The sequence below is a fragment of the Peromyscus eremicus genome, chromosome 2, assembly GCF_949786415.1.
Source record: "Peromyscus eremicus chromosome 2, PerEre_H2_v1, whole genome shotgun sequence".
NCBI lineage: Eukaryota > Metazoa > Chordata > Mammalia > Rodentia > Cricetidae > Peromyscus > Peromyscus eremicus.
Window position 1 is genome coordinate 156,638,550 of NC_081417.1, and position 12,421 is coordinate 156,650,970.

Sequence of the window (12,421 nt, forward strand, 5' to 3'; positions counted from 1 at the left end):
TACTTTTAAAAAATTTGAGAAGAATATTGAAAGATGTTCTTCTCTGAAGAATCTTAGGGCAAGATGCTCGGGACAGGTCCTGCCGTGGCCACCGCCAGCACCGCCACATCTAGCAATGTGAGCGTTCTGCAGCAGTTCGCCAGTGGACTGAAGAGCCGGAATGAGGAGACCAGAGCCAAAGCGGCCAAGGAGCTCCAGCACTATGTCACCATGGAGCTCCGAGAGGTTGGTCTTGTCTGCTTCGGGGCCAGTCCTTGTTGGGTACTGGGGCCGATGCGCCGTCGCTGCCCTCGCTGGTTTAGATTGTTGCTGCGGCGCAGTGAGTATTTGAGAGGACACCAGCATTCATGTTCTGGGAGCATATGGGCTCCTGTGTAGTGATTGCACATTGCTGTGATGTTGCTCATTTTATGATTACAGTTTACCTGTTTATTTTTTATGGTTTTTTTTTCCCCTAATTAATACCAACCCTTCAATTCTTTGTATCTGTCAGTGATTGGGATGGGTTTGCAGAGTTGATGGTCTCGGAACTTTCTAAACAGAGACCACAGTTGAGGTCAGACACTGACCTGTCCACCCTTGTCCCACTGGTATTAGGACTTAGGATGTTGTTAAGACAAGCTGTTCTCTGCCATAGAGTAGAGAATCAGTAAGTAGTTGCTAAATAAACAGGGTCATGTGATCAGTTGCTCTTGGCTTTAAAGCTATGGAAATGGGCAGTAGGTTTGTCTTTGGTTTGGACTGGACCTGCCACTCCTCCATCCTAATCTCAAGGTGCCAGCTGTCACCACTGCTGTCGCCAGTGGGAAGGTAACGGAAAACTGTTCTGTGCATGTCTTCCCTTGCAGATGAGTCAAGAGGAGTCCACCCGCTTCTATGATCAGCTGAACCATCACATTTTTGAACTGGTTTCCAGCTCAGACGCCAATGAGAGGAAAGGTGGCATCTTGGCCATCGGTAAGGACAGAGTTTCTGGTAGCAGTAACCATTAGGGACATAGGACAAGTCATCTTTATGTTCACTGTACCCCTGTCTGCACTTGCTAAAGGTGTAGTATCTAGTTCATCTTTATTTTAGGAGTTTTAAGGAGCCTGTAGTTTTCAGTGTGTGTAGACAAGTAATAATTCTAGTAGAAGTCCTGGGATGCAGGCAAGACACAGTCTTAGGTGTGATAACTGAGTCTCAGAACTGGTTTGCCAGAGTTGAGACTAGAAGCCAGGTTTTCATTCTGCCCCAGATTGCCTCTGGCAGGTCTGGCTTCACAATAGAGCAGGATTTGTCACAGTAGGGCCCACAAATACAAAAGTAGAAGTGGGTGCTATTTGCCTGAGGACTGGCCGCAAATTCTGTGAATTGTCACTCAGTCTGAAGAGTATTCTCTCTTGGAAAGGAGATATACAGATGTGTTCAAATGAGGTCATTTTGATTTATGTGCATAGTTCTTGCACAAAAATCCAATCTACTGGTTCAAATGAAAAGCCGCCTTCTTATGTGTAGAAATGTATTGAGCGTGGAGAAAGGTTCATTTACCAGCATTCAGCTCCAGGCCACATGCATCCCAGAACACACCACATGGTCACCTTTGCTTTCTTTTCTAGCCAGCCTCATAGGAGTGGAAGGTGGGAATTCCACCAGAATTGGCAGATTTGCCAACTACCTTCGGAACCTCCTCCCCTCAAGTGACCCAGTTGTCATGGAAATGGCATCCAAGGCCATTGGCCGCCTTGCTATGGCAGGGGACACTTTCACTGCTGAGTATGTGGAGTTCGAAGTGAAACGTGCCTTGGAATGGCTGGGTGCCGACCGCAACGAGGGCCGGAGACATGCAGCTGTGAGTGACGGGGGACGGAGCCCAGCCGGGGCTGGGGAGCAGTGGGCCTGTTTCGTGCTTTGCTTCCTTCTGAAGCTTGTCCTGGGAAAAAAAGAATTCCAGGGTGTGAGGTGGGAGAGTCAGTCGGTTTGAGGACACTCGGGCAGTGGGTGCAGTGTGGTTGGAAGCATTCCCAGCTGCTTTCCACTTGGTTCAAAGAAGTAGCACAGACATTAACCCTGGTGAATGGCTTTGTCATTCACAACTTTGTGCGTGGCAGCCTTATTAAAGACACTAGTCTTCTCTGAAATGAAAAAAGGAACAAAATTGAATATCAAATGTGTTTTCATCCAGTCAGTCTTTATTGACTGTACTGGATTGCAGGCATGGTTCTGGGCTGTTGGTTAGTGCTAAAGCGTCAGACACCTGCCTGTCCAGCGTGTGTGTGCAGATGGTGCTGACATTCTGTGTTTGTCAGCAGCCGGTGGTGAGCACGGAGACGCTTGGTCGGTCTTCCTTTGCTTCTCCTGGCACCAGGCTTTCCCAGCTAGGAGGATGAGGCTTTGCTCTCCCTTGCAGGGAGATGCTCTAGGATGACCGGGGAGTGTCCTGAGAGAACAGAAGTCCCGGTAGGAATAAGAGTTCTGTTTGTCCTTCTCTCCCAGGTCCTCGTTCTCCGTGAGCTGGCCATCAGTGTTCCCACTTTCTTCTTCCAGCAAGTGCAGCCCTTCTTTGACAACATTTTTGTGGCCGTGTGGGACCCCAAGCAGGCCATCCGAGAGGGAGCTGTGGCTGCCCTTCGTGCCTGTCTGATTCTCACCACCCAGAGGGAGCCGAAGGAGATGCAGAAGCCTCAGTGGTACAGGGTGAGGCGATGGGTTCATACTCGCCACTAACAAAGCACTATTGTTTGGAGAACCATGGCTGGCCACAGAGCCTCATCACATTTGTTTGGGCCTGGATAATCTTTCTGTTCACTGTGAATCAATAGTTACTTTATTGCATTTTCTTAGTAAAGATACATTGGTAACCACACCTTTATTTTATGCAATACTAAGAATGAAAAGGTGTCAAGACTATGATTCAAGGCGTCTGGCTGTAACAGCACACCTCTTTAATCCCAGCACTCTGGAGGCAAAGCCAGGTGGATCTCTGTGAGTTTGAGGCTAGCCTGGTCTACAGAGCGAGATCCAGACAGGTACCAAAACTACACAGAGAAACCCTGTCTCGAAAAACAAAACAAAAAAGAATTGGGGCCTGACCATGAACTTGAGATCCTTCTGCCTCTACCTCCATAGTACTGGAGTTACAGGTATGAACCACCATGCCTACTTTTATGCCATGCTGGGCATTGAATCTAGAATTTCCTGCATGTTAGATAAACACTGCGAACTGAACTATATCTCCAGCCTCTGGACCACATCTTTTGAAGTTTGATAATTGGCCAGGTAGTGGCTCACACCTTTTATCCCAGCACTTGGGAATCAGACAGGCAGGTCTCTTGAGTTCAAGGCTATCCAGGTATACATAGTAAGACCCTGTCTCAAAAACAAAAGCAAATAATATTTGATAATTACAATTTGCCAGCAGTGACCATATCATCTTTGCTTCAATATGTAATTAAACAACCAAGATTAAGTCCTGTAAACAAAAAAAAACAAAAAACAACAACAAAAAAAAAGACTTCAAGGCAAGTCTGGGCTACCTGATAAAACACTGTTTCAAAACAAAAAACAAAAAAAAAAACAAACATCAAAGTAATAGCTGGTATTTGCTGCCTTCATATCAGCAGTTGTTAAAATGTAGAAAATTGGGTCTGCGAGTCAGTGAATGCATTTGCTACTAATTTGCAAAGGGATAGTTCCCTCTGCTCCAGTGTCCTGAGTCCTGTGCTGATAGCTGTTGCCAGGGAAATGTACTTCATAGGAGTCCTGAATATGGGAACGAGAGACCTGGCCTCCCTTTTTGCCTTTGCTGTGTGACATTGGACAAGTCACTTAATTCCTTTGGGCCTGTTTTATGTAGCAGGCTATCAGAGGTGATTTGCCTCAAAGGCAGGCCGAGAGCATTGGCGCTAAATTAAACAAAAGAGCTTGTAAGTCAGTATTGATGCTCGATTCCAGCAAGCACTGGAATGTCTCTGAACCTGGGGGGGGGGGGGGGGGCTGTGTTGTCTGCCTTGAACCCTGGATAATAACAGCACTCTCTCTATCTAGCACACATTTGAAGAAGCAGAGAAAGGGTTTGATGAGACCCTGGCCAAAGAGAAAGGCATGAACCGAGATGATCGAATCCATGGGGCCTTGCTGATCCTCAACGAGCTAGTCCGGATCAGCAGCATGGAGGGAGAGGTGAGGAACTGTGGGGAGCCCAGGATCCTGTGCTGATGTGTCAACAGGCAAGGAAGGCCCTTGTCCTCTCAGGGCAGCAGATAAGATAATTTCAGGTGGCAGGAAGTCCTGTGACAATCATGAAGCAGGCAGTAAGATTGTGGTATGAGGTTGGAGGGCTGAGTGGAGGCTCAGGGTCTGCCCTCCCTGAGGTGGCACCATCTGAGTGAGAGCCACGTGATGCAAATGAGGCTTGTAGCTGGCTGGGAACTGTATTCTAGCAGAGGCTTTGAGATGGGAGAGAGTTTGACATGGGAAGGATGGTTGATAGTTGTGAACAAAGGAGAAAGAGGAGATGGTGTCAGAGAGGGAGTGGGGTCCAGTTAATAGGCTCACTGTCTGTGATCAGCAGTTTTATTCTAATTGCAGGCACTGATGTCAGTGGGATGCACGTGGGAATCATGGGGTGTTGTGAATTTCTAACACCTCTGGCTGCTTGTGGGAACGAGTGTGTGGAGAGGTGGGAATGAAGTCAGAGTTAGGAGTTGTTAAGTCAGTTAAGGTTAAAGTTGCTAAGGCGGAAGGATTTTGCAGCCTATAAGAGAAAACAGGAAGGGCTGGCTGAATCCACATTGGCCTGAATGAACACGAGAAAAGACGCTCTAGATGTCCCTGTCTTTATGTGAAGCCATTTTGGGGTCCTTAAGCCAAAGTGGGTCATCGGAAGAGGCCTTTGTCACAAGCTACAGCATCCTTGCCTTCTGTCATTGGCCAGAGCAGCCCATGTGGCCATGGCACAGGCTTGATGATGGAACTCTGAGCAGCACCGAGGCCTGTTGATGAGTTAGGCTCTTGTAGTTGAGGTCACATTCTGGTGGCTGCCACAGGAGGCTCCTGGAATAGTCTGGCTGGCTTCAGTTAGCTGTAGTGACACAGATACCGAACAGGCAGCATCAGGAGATGTTGGAGTAAAACTCCATCCCTTAGACTTGCTGCGAGGCTCTGTTGGTGTGACATTTCACCAGGGTCCCCTGACTTCACAGACAGTGGCTGGTTGGTAACAGCTGTGCGTTGTGTCGGGGCAGCACATGGAAGATGTGTGGCCCTACTTCTGATAATGTGTGATTCAGATAAGCCTCATGTTCCTCCCTTTGTACAGGGCCGTTCCCCATTGTGCTGGACTTGAAAGGTTTCTTTTTTGGGGTTTTCAAGACAGAGTTTCTCTGTGTAGCCCTGGATGTCCTGTAATTCACTCCGTAGACCAGGCTGGCCTCAAACTCATAGAAGTCTGCTTGCCTCTATGAGATTAAAGGCATACCAGTTGAGAGGTTTCTAAATACATACGAAGTACGCAGCCCTGATACCTGGTGGACATGGTGTAAATGATAGCACTCTGAAATTTCTCTGCCTGAGTCGTATTATAGTTCAGACAGTTCCAGGACCTTTATTTTCTCCTAGTGAAACAAGATGATGTCACCTAACACATAAAGGTGTCAGCACCAAGTGAAAAGGTCCTCACAAAGGTGCTTTGTGAGTTATAGGAAGCCTAAAACGTAAGGATTATATTCATTCTGTGTCCGCTCACTCACCAGGTATTAGTGGAGAGCCTAGTGTGTACCAGCAACAGTGAGCCCTGAGAGCTAGAGCAAAGAGCAGTGAACCAAGCGGGCCACCTTCTAGCAGGAAGACAGACAGTACTGTGTAGATAAAAGCACATTCTGATAAGTTGTACAATGTTAATATGCTGTGGAATGGAGAAAGCCCATGTGTGTTTAAACACAGTTGTGAGGGAGGTAAACAGAAAGCCATTCCAGGCAGCTGATGGACCAGTGTGAAGGCCACAATGCAAGAGTATGCTGCTATCAAAGATAGGGTTTCTCTGTGTATCTTTGCCTGTCCTGGAACTCACTCTGTAGAGGCTGACCTTGAACTCACAGAGATTCGTCTGCCTCTACCTCCTGAGTGCTAGGACTAAAGACTTGCACTACCACCAACCGTCTCTTTCACTAAACCTGGAGCTCGATGATTCAGCAAGACTAGCTGCCCAGTGGTCTCTGGAGCTCCTGTCTTGGCCTCCCTGGCACCAGGTGTGCCCACGCCATGCTTGCTGTATGGGTGCTGGGCATCTGAGCTCCAGTCCTCCTGCTTGTGCAGGAAGCACTTGGCTGACTGAACCATCTATTTCCTTAATCCCTAGGCGTGACTTTTGACTCACGTGAGCTCTTTGGTGAGGGCGAAGGGCTGAAACCACAAAGTCAGTTAAGAGAACTTCAGAGCAGTCAGCGTGGCTGACAACCTGAGTTCAGGGTCCCAGGACCAGATGGAGAGAACCAACTCCCACAAGTTATTCTCTCACCTCCACACACATACACCATGTAATAAAAGATATTTGAAGAGGCCGCCTTGGCAGAGATTCTTGTAGCTCTCCACAGAGCTATGGTTATGCAAGAAGTGGCTGGGTTCTGGAGTGGGATAGATTGGAAAGACGAGAGGTCAAAGTGCTTGGTTTTGTAACTGGGAGAATGGAGTTCCTTTGCGCTGAGATGGGGAAGCAGGATGAGGAGAAGAGGTATTTTTGAACATGTTAAGTTTGAGGTGCATGTTGGACATCTGTATGACCTATTGAGTAGTTCCGGGGAGAAATCTAGTTAGGAGAAGTAAATGTGGGGGTCACCGCTAATTTAAGTCATGAGATTGGGCAAGAACTACACATGACCTGGTGTAGATAGAAAGAGATGGGGTCTGTAAACCTTAAGTTGAAAAATGGGGGATCGGGGTAGGGATTTAGCTCAGTGGTAGAGCACTTGCAAGGCCCTGGGTTTGGTCCTCTGCTCTGGGAAAAAAAAAAAAAAAAGAAAAGAAAAATGAGGAGGAAGGGGGCGGGGGTGGGGGGGGGAGACAGGAGCAGCTGGGAAGGAGGAAGACAGGCCAGAGAGTGTAAGGCTCAGTGGAAGTAGCAAGGATGGTCTCATGTAAGAGATCACAGTGTATCAAATGCAGCAAATAGTCTGGAGAGATGAGGACTAAGGGGTGGTCCTGGGATTTAACAGCAAAGAGCTTTCAATGACTCTGATAAAGCATGACTTCTTGAAAAATGAAAATATGTATGCCAAGAAGAGCTGGAGACTGCTGGAGGACCAGTTGGGATGAATCTCTTCAACATCGGATAGACCAGCACTGTCAGGCACCTTATTTCACGCCACCCCAGGATGAGGATTCACGCCTGAGTTTCTACTCAGCTTTAGGGAAAGAGATCAGATTGTTCTTCACTGGGTGCCAGCGTCGGGCTATCTTCACTGTCTGCAATTCGGCCTTCCTGAACCTGCCAGGGGATACTTGGACATAGGAACTCCAGGCTGGAGGTTTCTTTCTTGCTCAGTTAATGAATTCCCCCCAAGTACCTGCCTTGAGGAGATTTCTGTGAGGGTCCAGAACAGATGCTACAAGCGGCTGAGGATACTAATCTGAGGGATATTCAGTGAATCTAAGTACACTGAGTTCTTTAGTCCCTTCACTTTATTCTTCTCAATCAATTCTACCTACACAGCTTCTTTTCTGTTCTCATACTTAGCTCCTCTCAGTCCCTCCTGCTCTCAGTCCCTCCTGCTCTCAGTCCCTCCTGCTGTTCTCTTATTATCTACCTAGTTCTTTCCATCTCCGTCCTCATCTTTGTTTTCCTCCATCAAGTCTTTTCTTGCTGTTCTCTCATATCTGTCTAGGTCTTTTCCATCTTCTCCCCTTCTTTGTCCACCCAAACATGCATGCGTGTGTGTGTGTGTGTGTGTGTGTGTGTGTGTGTGTGTGTGTGTGTGTGTATCTCCATTCATTAACAACTTGTTAGTACAAACTACAAAGTAAACTCTCAGGGACAAGTGTTCTGATCAGAGTCACACCTGGCAAAGACTTGGTCAGCTTAATTGGTGACTGACAACAGCTGTAGGTTGTGAAAAGTCCTGACTATCTCTTAAAGGGATAGCTACAAGGGTTACAAGGAAAGAAATTAAACCGGGCTGGAGAGATGGCTCAGAGGTTAAGAGCACTGGCTGCTCTTCCAAAGGTCCTGAGTTCAATTCCCAGCAACCACATGGTGGCTCACAACCATCTGAAATGAGATCTGGTGCCCTCTTCTGGCCTGCAGGGATGTGTGCAGACAGAACAGTGTATACATAATAAATAAATAAATAAATAAATCTTTTTAAAAAAAAAAAAAAAAAGAAATTAAACCAATGAGAGATTTAAGGAAAAGGCAAAGAATATGTGTACTATTTTATGTGATTAATAATATCCAGACATAGTTAGTCAATTAACAGCCTTTTTCTGTTAGTCACCTGAATCTCAGGACCTATATATAATTAGTCTACTGAACCTAAAATCTTGTATTAAAAACTGGTGTAGAAATAAATACAAAGTGTTAATTGTTATTTGAATCAGAGTGGGGAGGTGCTGGTGGAGGAAGCTTAGGGCAACATAGGTGCTATTGATCTCTTGAAGGACTAAGATATACCAAGGCCAGACACCTGCACTATCACTCTGGTTCACTATAATTCTTCTGAAGAGTTTTGATCCAGCAAGGCTAGGCACCTGCAATTCCTCTCTGTGAAAGTTCTATGAAGACACTTTGTCTGGTCAATATTTACCTTGTCAGTGGCTAAGGCTGGAGAACAAGACCTCTAAGTGTCTGCAGTCCACATGAAACAATAGATCTAGTATGAAGCATATTTTAGTATGTTTCTATTCATAAAAATTGTACAGTTAAATAATAAAGCATCTTCTAGACTATCCACAGGTATGTGTGCCCATAAGATTGAGATGCATTCGTGAGATTACATGTACACATAACACGTGAATGCACGGTAAATGGGAGAATCATAGCTGTTATTGCACAAGAGGTTTACAACAAGAGACAGTCAGTTCATTCAAAAGGCAGTAATTCCATAATGCCTTGCGTGATGGTTTCCTCTAACAGAACCCTTAGTTCTGATAGGTTGATCTTCTGAACTCTAGTTGTCACTGCTATATACTCTCATAGACTTTTGCTACCAGTGGCTCTCAATACTCAGTAAAATGTGTTCTTCTGCCCAACATTAGAACAGGATCTGGTCCCCTGCAAGGCTCTAGGGAAGTGCTAGTCCAGGTGAAGAATGGCCCTTCCACATGCAGGTAGTTGCAGTCAGGGTTGGGCGAGTGGATTGCTCTGCAGACTCACTGTGCCCAGGGTAAAAGCTGCAAAGTGACTGTTTTTTTCCTTCCTTGCTCATGTCCAGCGTCTGAGAGAAGAGATGGAAGAAATCACCCAGCAGCAGCTGGTACATGACAAGTACTGCAAAGACCTGATGGGCTTTGGGACGAAGCCCCGGCACATCACCCCCTTCACCAGTTTCCAGGCTGTGCAGCCCCAGCAGTCGAATGCCTTGGTGGGACTGCTGGGGTACAGCTCCCACCAAGGCCTCATGGGATTTGGGGCTTCCCCCAGCCCCACCAAGTCCACTCTGGTGGAAAGCCGCTGTTGTAGAGACCTGATGGAAGAGAAATTTGATCAGGTAAATGCAAAGGCCTTTGTCTTTTTCTCCGAGCCCCACCCCTTCCTCTGCTCTGCCAACCCGCTACCCTTTCTCTGTCAGGTGTGCCAGTGGGTGCTGAAATGCAGGAGCAGCAAAAACTCGCTGATCCAGATGACAATCCTTAATCTGTTGCCCCGCCTGGCTGCATTCCGACCTTCTGCCTTCACAGGTGAGGCTGTCCTTTGAAGACATCCCCTCTTCAAGGATAATCAAACAGGGACAGAAGCGGTGGTCCCCGAGAGTCAGGTCTGCCTCTCTTGAAACAGCGCTGACATGGTGCCTAGTCTCTGGTCACTTTGCCCCATCCAGTTTCTCCATTTTCTATTAAAAGACCTAGTGGTCTCTTAATATCGAAATGGTGGTACACATGTGTAATCCCAGCACCTGGAGGCAGAGGCAGACAAATAAGGAGTTCAGAGCCATCCTTGGCCATGTAATGAGTTTAAGACCAGCCTGGACTACATGGTACCCTGTCTCAGAAAAAAACAAAAATAATCACAGTGTGTAGTGGAAGGTCAGTTCTAGGCCAGGCCATTACATTAAGCACACATAACTTCTTGTGCTGGGTATGGTGTCCCATAACTACATCACAAGCCTTCAGAGGCTGAGGTGGGGGACATCTACAGCTTAAGGCCAGCCTGGGTCTCTGAGTGAAGGCAACAGAAGAGCACTTCAGGTCCATACTGTCAACAGTGCCCGTCTGGGGCAGGGTGCGTTTAGTGACCTGCTTTTTCTCCGTGGTGATCACAGAGCATCCTCACCACCTGTAAGAAAGAATTGTGGGTGATTTAGAGCAGTTTCCACAGATGGTGGACAGTGTATTTCCAGAGGCTGTACTGTCCTCAGTGGTCACTGGTTTGCAGACTGTCGAGTCTCACCTAGCTCAGGTACAGGCCTTCCTATGGGGCCTTCTCAGATGTTCTGGCTGGAGACATTCTTTTCCTTTTCACCACAGTCCTCAGCTGTAGGAAGCTTGGGTGATGGACTCAGTGTGAATCCTGCATCAGTCTGTAACTGAAGTTTGGGACAGGTTATTTACCCTTGTGGGTCTCCACTTCCTGACTAGTGGAAAATAACATGATAATCCCTGCCTCCCAGAATGAACAGCATGAATGCTTAAGCACCTTCTCTTTTGCCTGGCACAGAGTAAGCCCCAGTAAATGGAAACAATTATTCGATTATTATTGCCTTCTGGAGTTACTTCAGATGCATTTTGGAAATGAGGAGGTACACATGATAATACTCTAGTTGCCTATTTGTATTTAATGTCCCTCCCTTGCCTCTTACTTGGTGAGAGTGAGACCTTGTCTCTTTGTATTTCACTGTGGCATGCTGCCTGTGTTTAGTAGCATTCAAAACCAAGTAAGGTCTAGTGGTATAAAGGGAAGGTCAGCCTGACCCTCAGCATGTGCTGTCCCAGCATGGATTCTCCCATGCCATCCAGGCCAGATAAAGCCATTGGGGAGTAGGGGTGTGTAAATGGTGAGGTGTTAAACAGGCTAGATCTGACAAGTACAGTGTGTTGGGTAAGGACCAAACTGTCACGTAAACTTGCTGAACCAAAGAGAAACGATAGAATGAAAATCACCCATAACTTTTGAAATTTTCCCTTCTGCGTTCCTGGCCCAGCAGCTCTTTTCTTTCCTAATGCCCAGACACACCCCGGTCAGTAGAGCTTTAAACGGTCTTGGTTGAAAGTCTGGTTCAAAAGAAACTTAACAGCTAGGTCAAATTTGATCAAAGTCTGGCATGCTGTTGAAACAGTTACCATGGTACATGGGGGGTGGGGGCGACTGCCTAGCGACAGGATACAAAGACAGAGGCCCTGTGTGTATTCTTTTGATGTAGGCTTGTTGTTTTGTTAAACATCACATTAAAATACAGCGGTGAAATTCAGTCTAGAGAGCCGCCATAATTGCACACCTCCATGCTGAAGCGCCTGCTATTAAAACTCACAGTATGGAAGTCATTGCCTAAACTTCCCAATGGTAGAAGCTCTGGGAATAGCAAAAATGCCCTGAAAATAAAATTTAAGAGAGCAAAATACAGGCTGGGCATACTAACACAAATAAGTGAGAACATTACCCTAAGGGCCTGTGAGATGGCTCAGTGCTGAGGACACTGGCCCCTGTGCCTGAGGACCGTCATTGGTGGCAGAGAAGGAGCCACAGACGAGAATCAGGAAATCCTTTGTTCAAAGACAAACATTCCAGCACAAAGTATCCAAGAACACCTGCTCTTGCATGCTGCTCATGTAAGAAACATAATGAAGGTGCAGGTGCTTTCCAGATCACATACTTAAATCTCACTCTACTGTATCTACAGTAAAAACCTCCAGGAAACAGCTGAGAGATCTCCAGGCCTACACTGAACGAAAGGGCCCATTAACTGTACATAATATGTAATTACTTCCATTGTCGTTACACTGCCAGGTTAGAGTAATCTCTTTGGTGGTTTTTGTTGTTTTTTTTTTTTTTTTTTTTTTTAGTTTCTCGAGACAGGTTTCTCTGTGTAACTGCCTTGGCTGTCCTGGAACTCACCTCGAACTCAGAGATCCGCCTACCTCTGCCTCCCGGGTGCTGGGATTACAGGCACCACAACTGCCTGGCTTACTTAGGATTTGGGTATTAAAAAGAATTATTTTATGTGTCTGGGTGCTTTGCCAGCATATATGTCTGTGTGCTACATGAGTGCCTGGAACTTTATGTAGACCAGGCTGG

At 46.6% G+C, this 12,421-nt stretch overlaps 1 protein-coding gene across 1 annotated transcript in view; it reads left to right on the forward strand.

Moving 5' to 3' along the window:
- Mtor (mechanistic target of rapamycin kinase) overlaps positions 1-12,421 on the forward strand; it is a 114,939-nt gene that overhangs the window by 2,932 nt on the left and 99,586 nt on the right. Inside the window, exons 2-8 of the mRNA XM_059255372.1 lie at positions 50-225; positions 849-957; positions 1,599-1,831; positions 2,476-2,676; positions 4,027-4,161; positions 9,405-9,680; positions 9,762-9,870. Coding sequence (XP_059111355.1) covers positions 64-225; positions 849-957; positions 1,599-1,831; positions 2,476-2,676; positions 4,027-4,161; positions 9,405-9,680; positions 9,762-9,870 — 1,225 coding nt within the window. The 5' untranslated portion in view covers positions 50-63. The remainder of the gene's footprint in view (positions 1-49; positions 226-848; positions 958-1,598; positions 1,832-2,475; positions 2,677-4,026; positions 4,162-9,404; positions 9,681-9,761; positions 9,871-12,421) is intronic.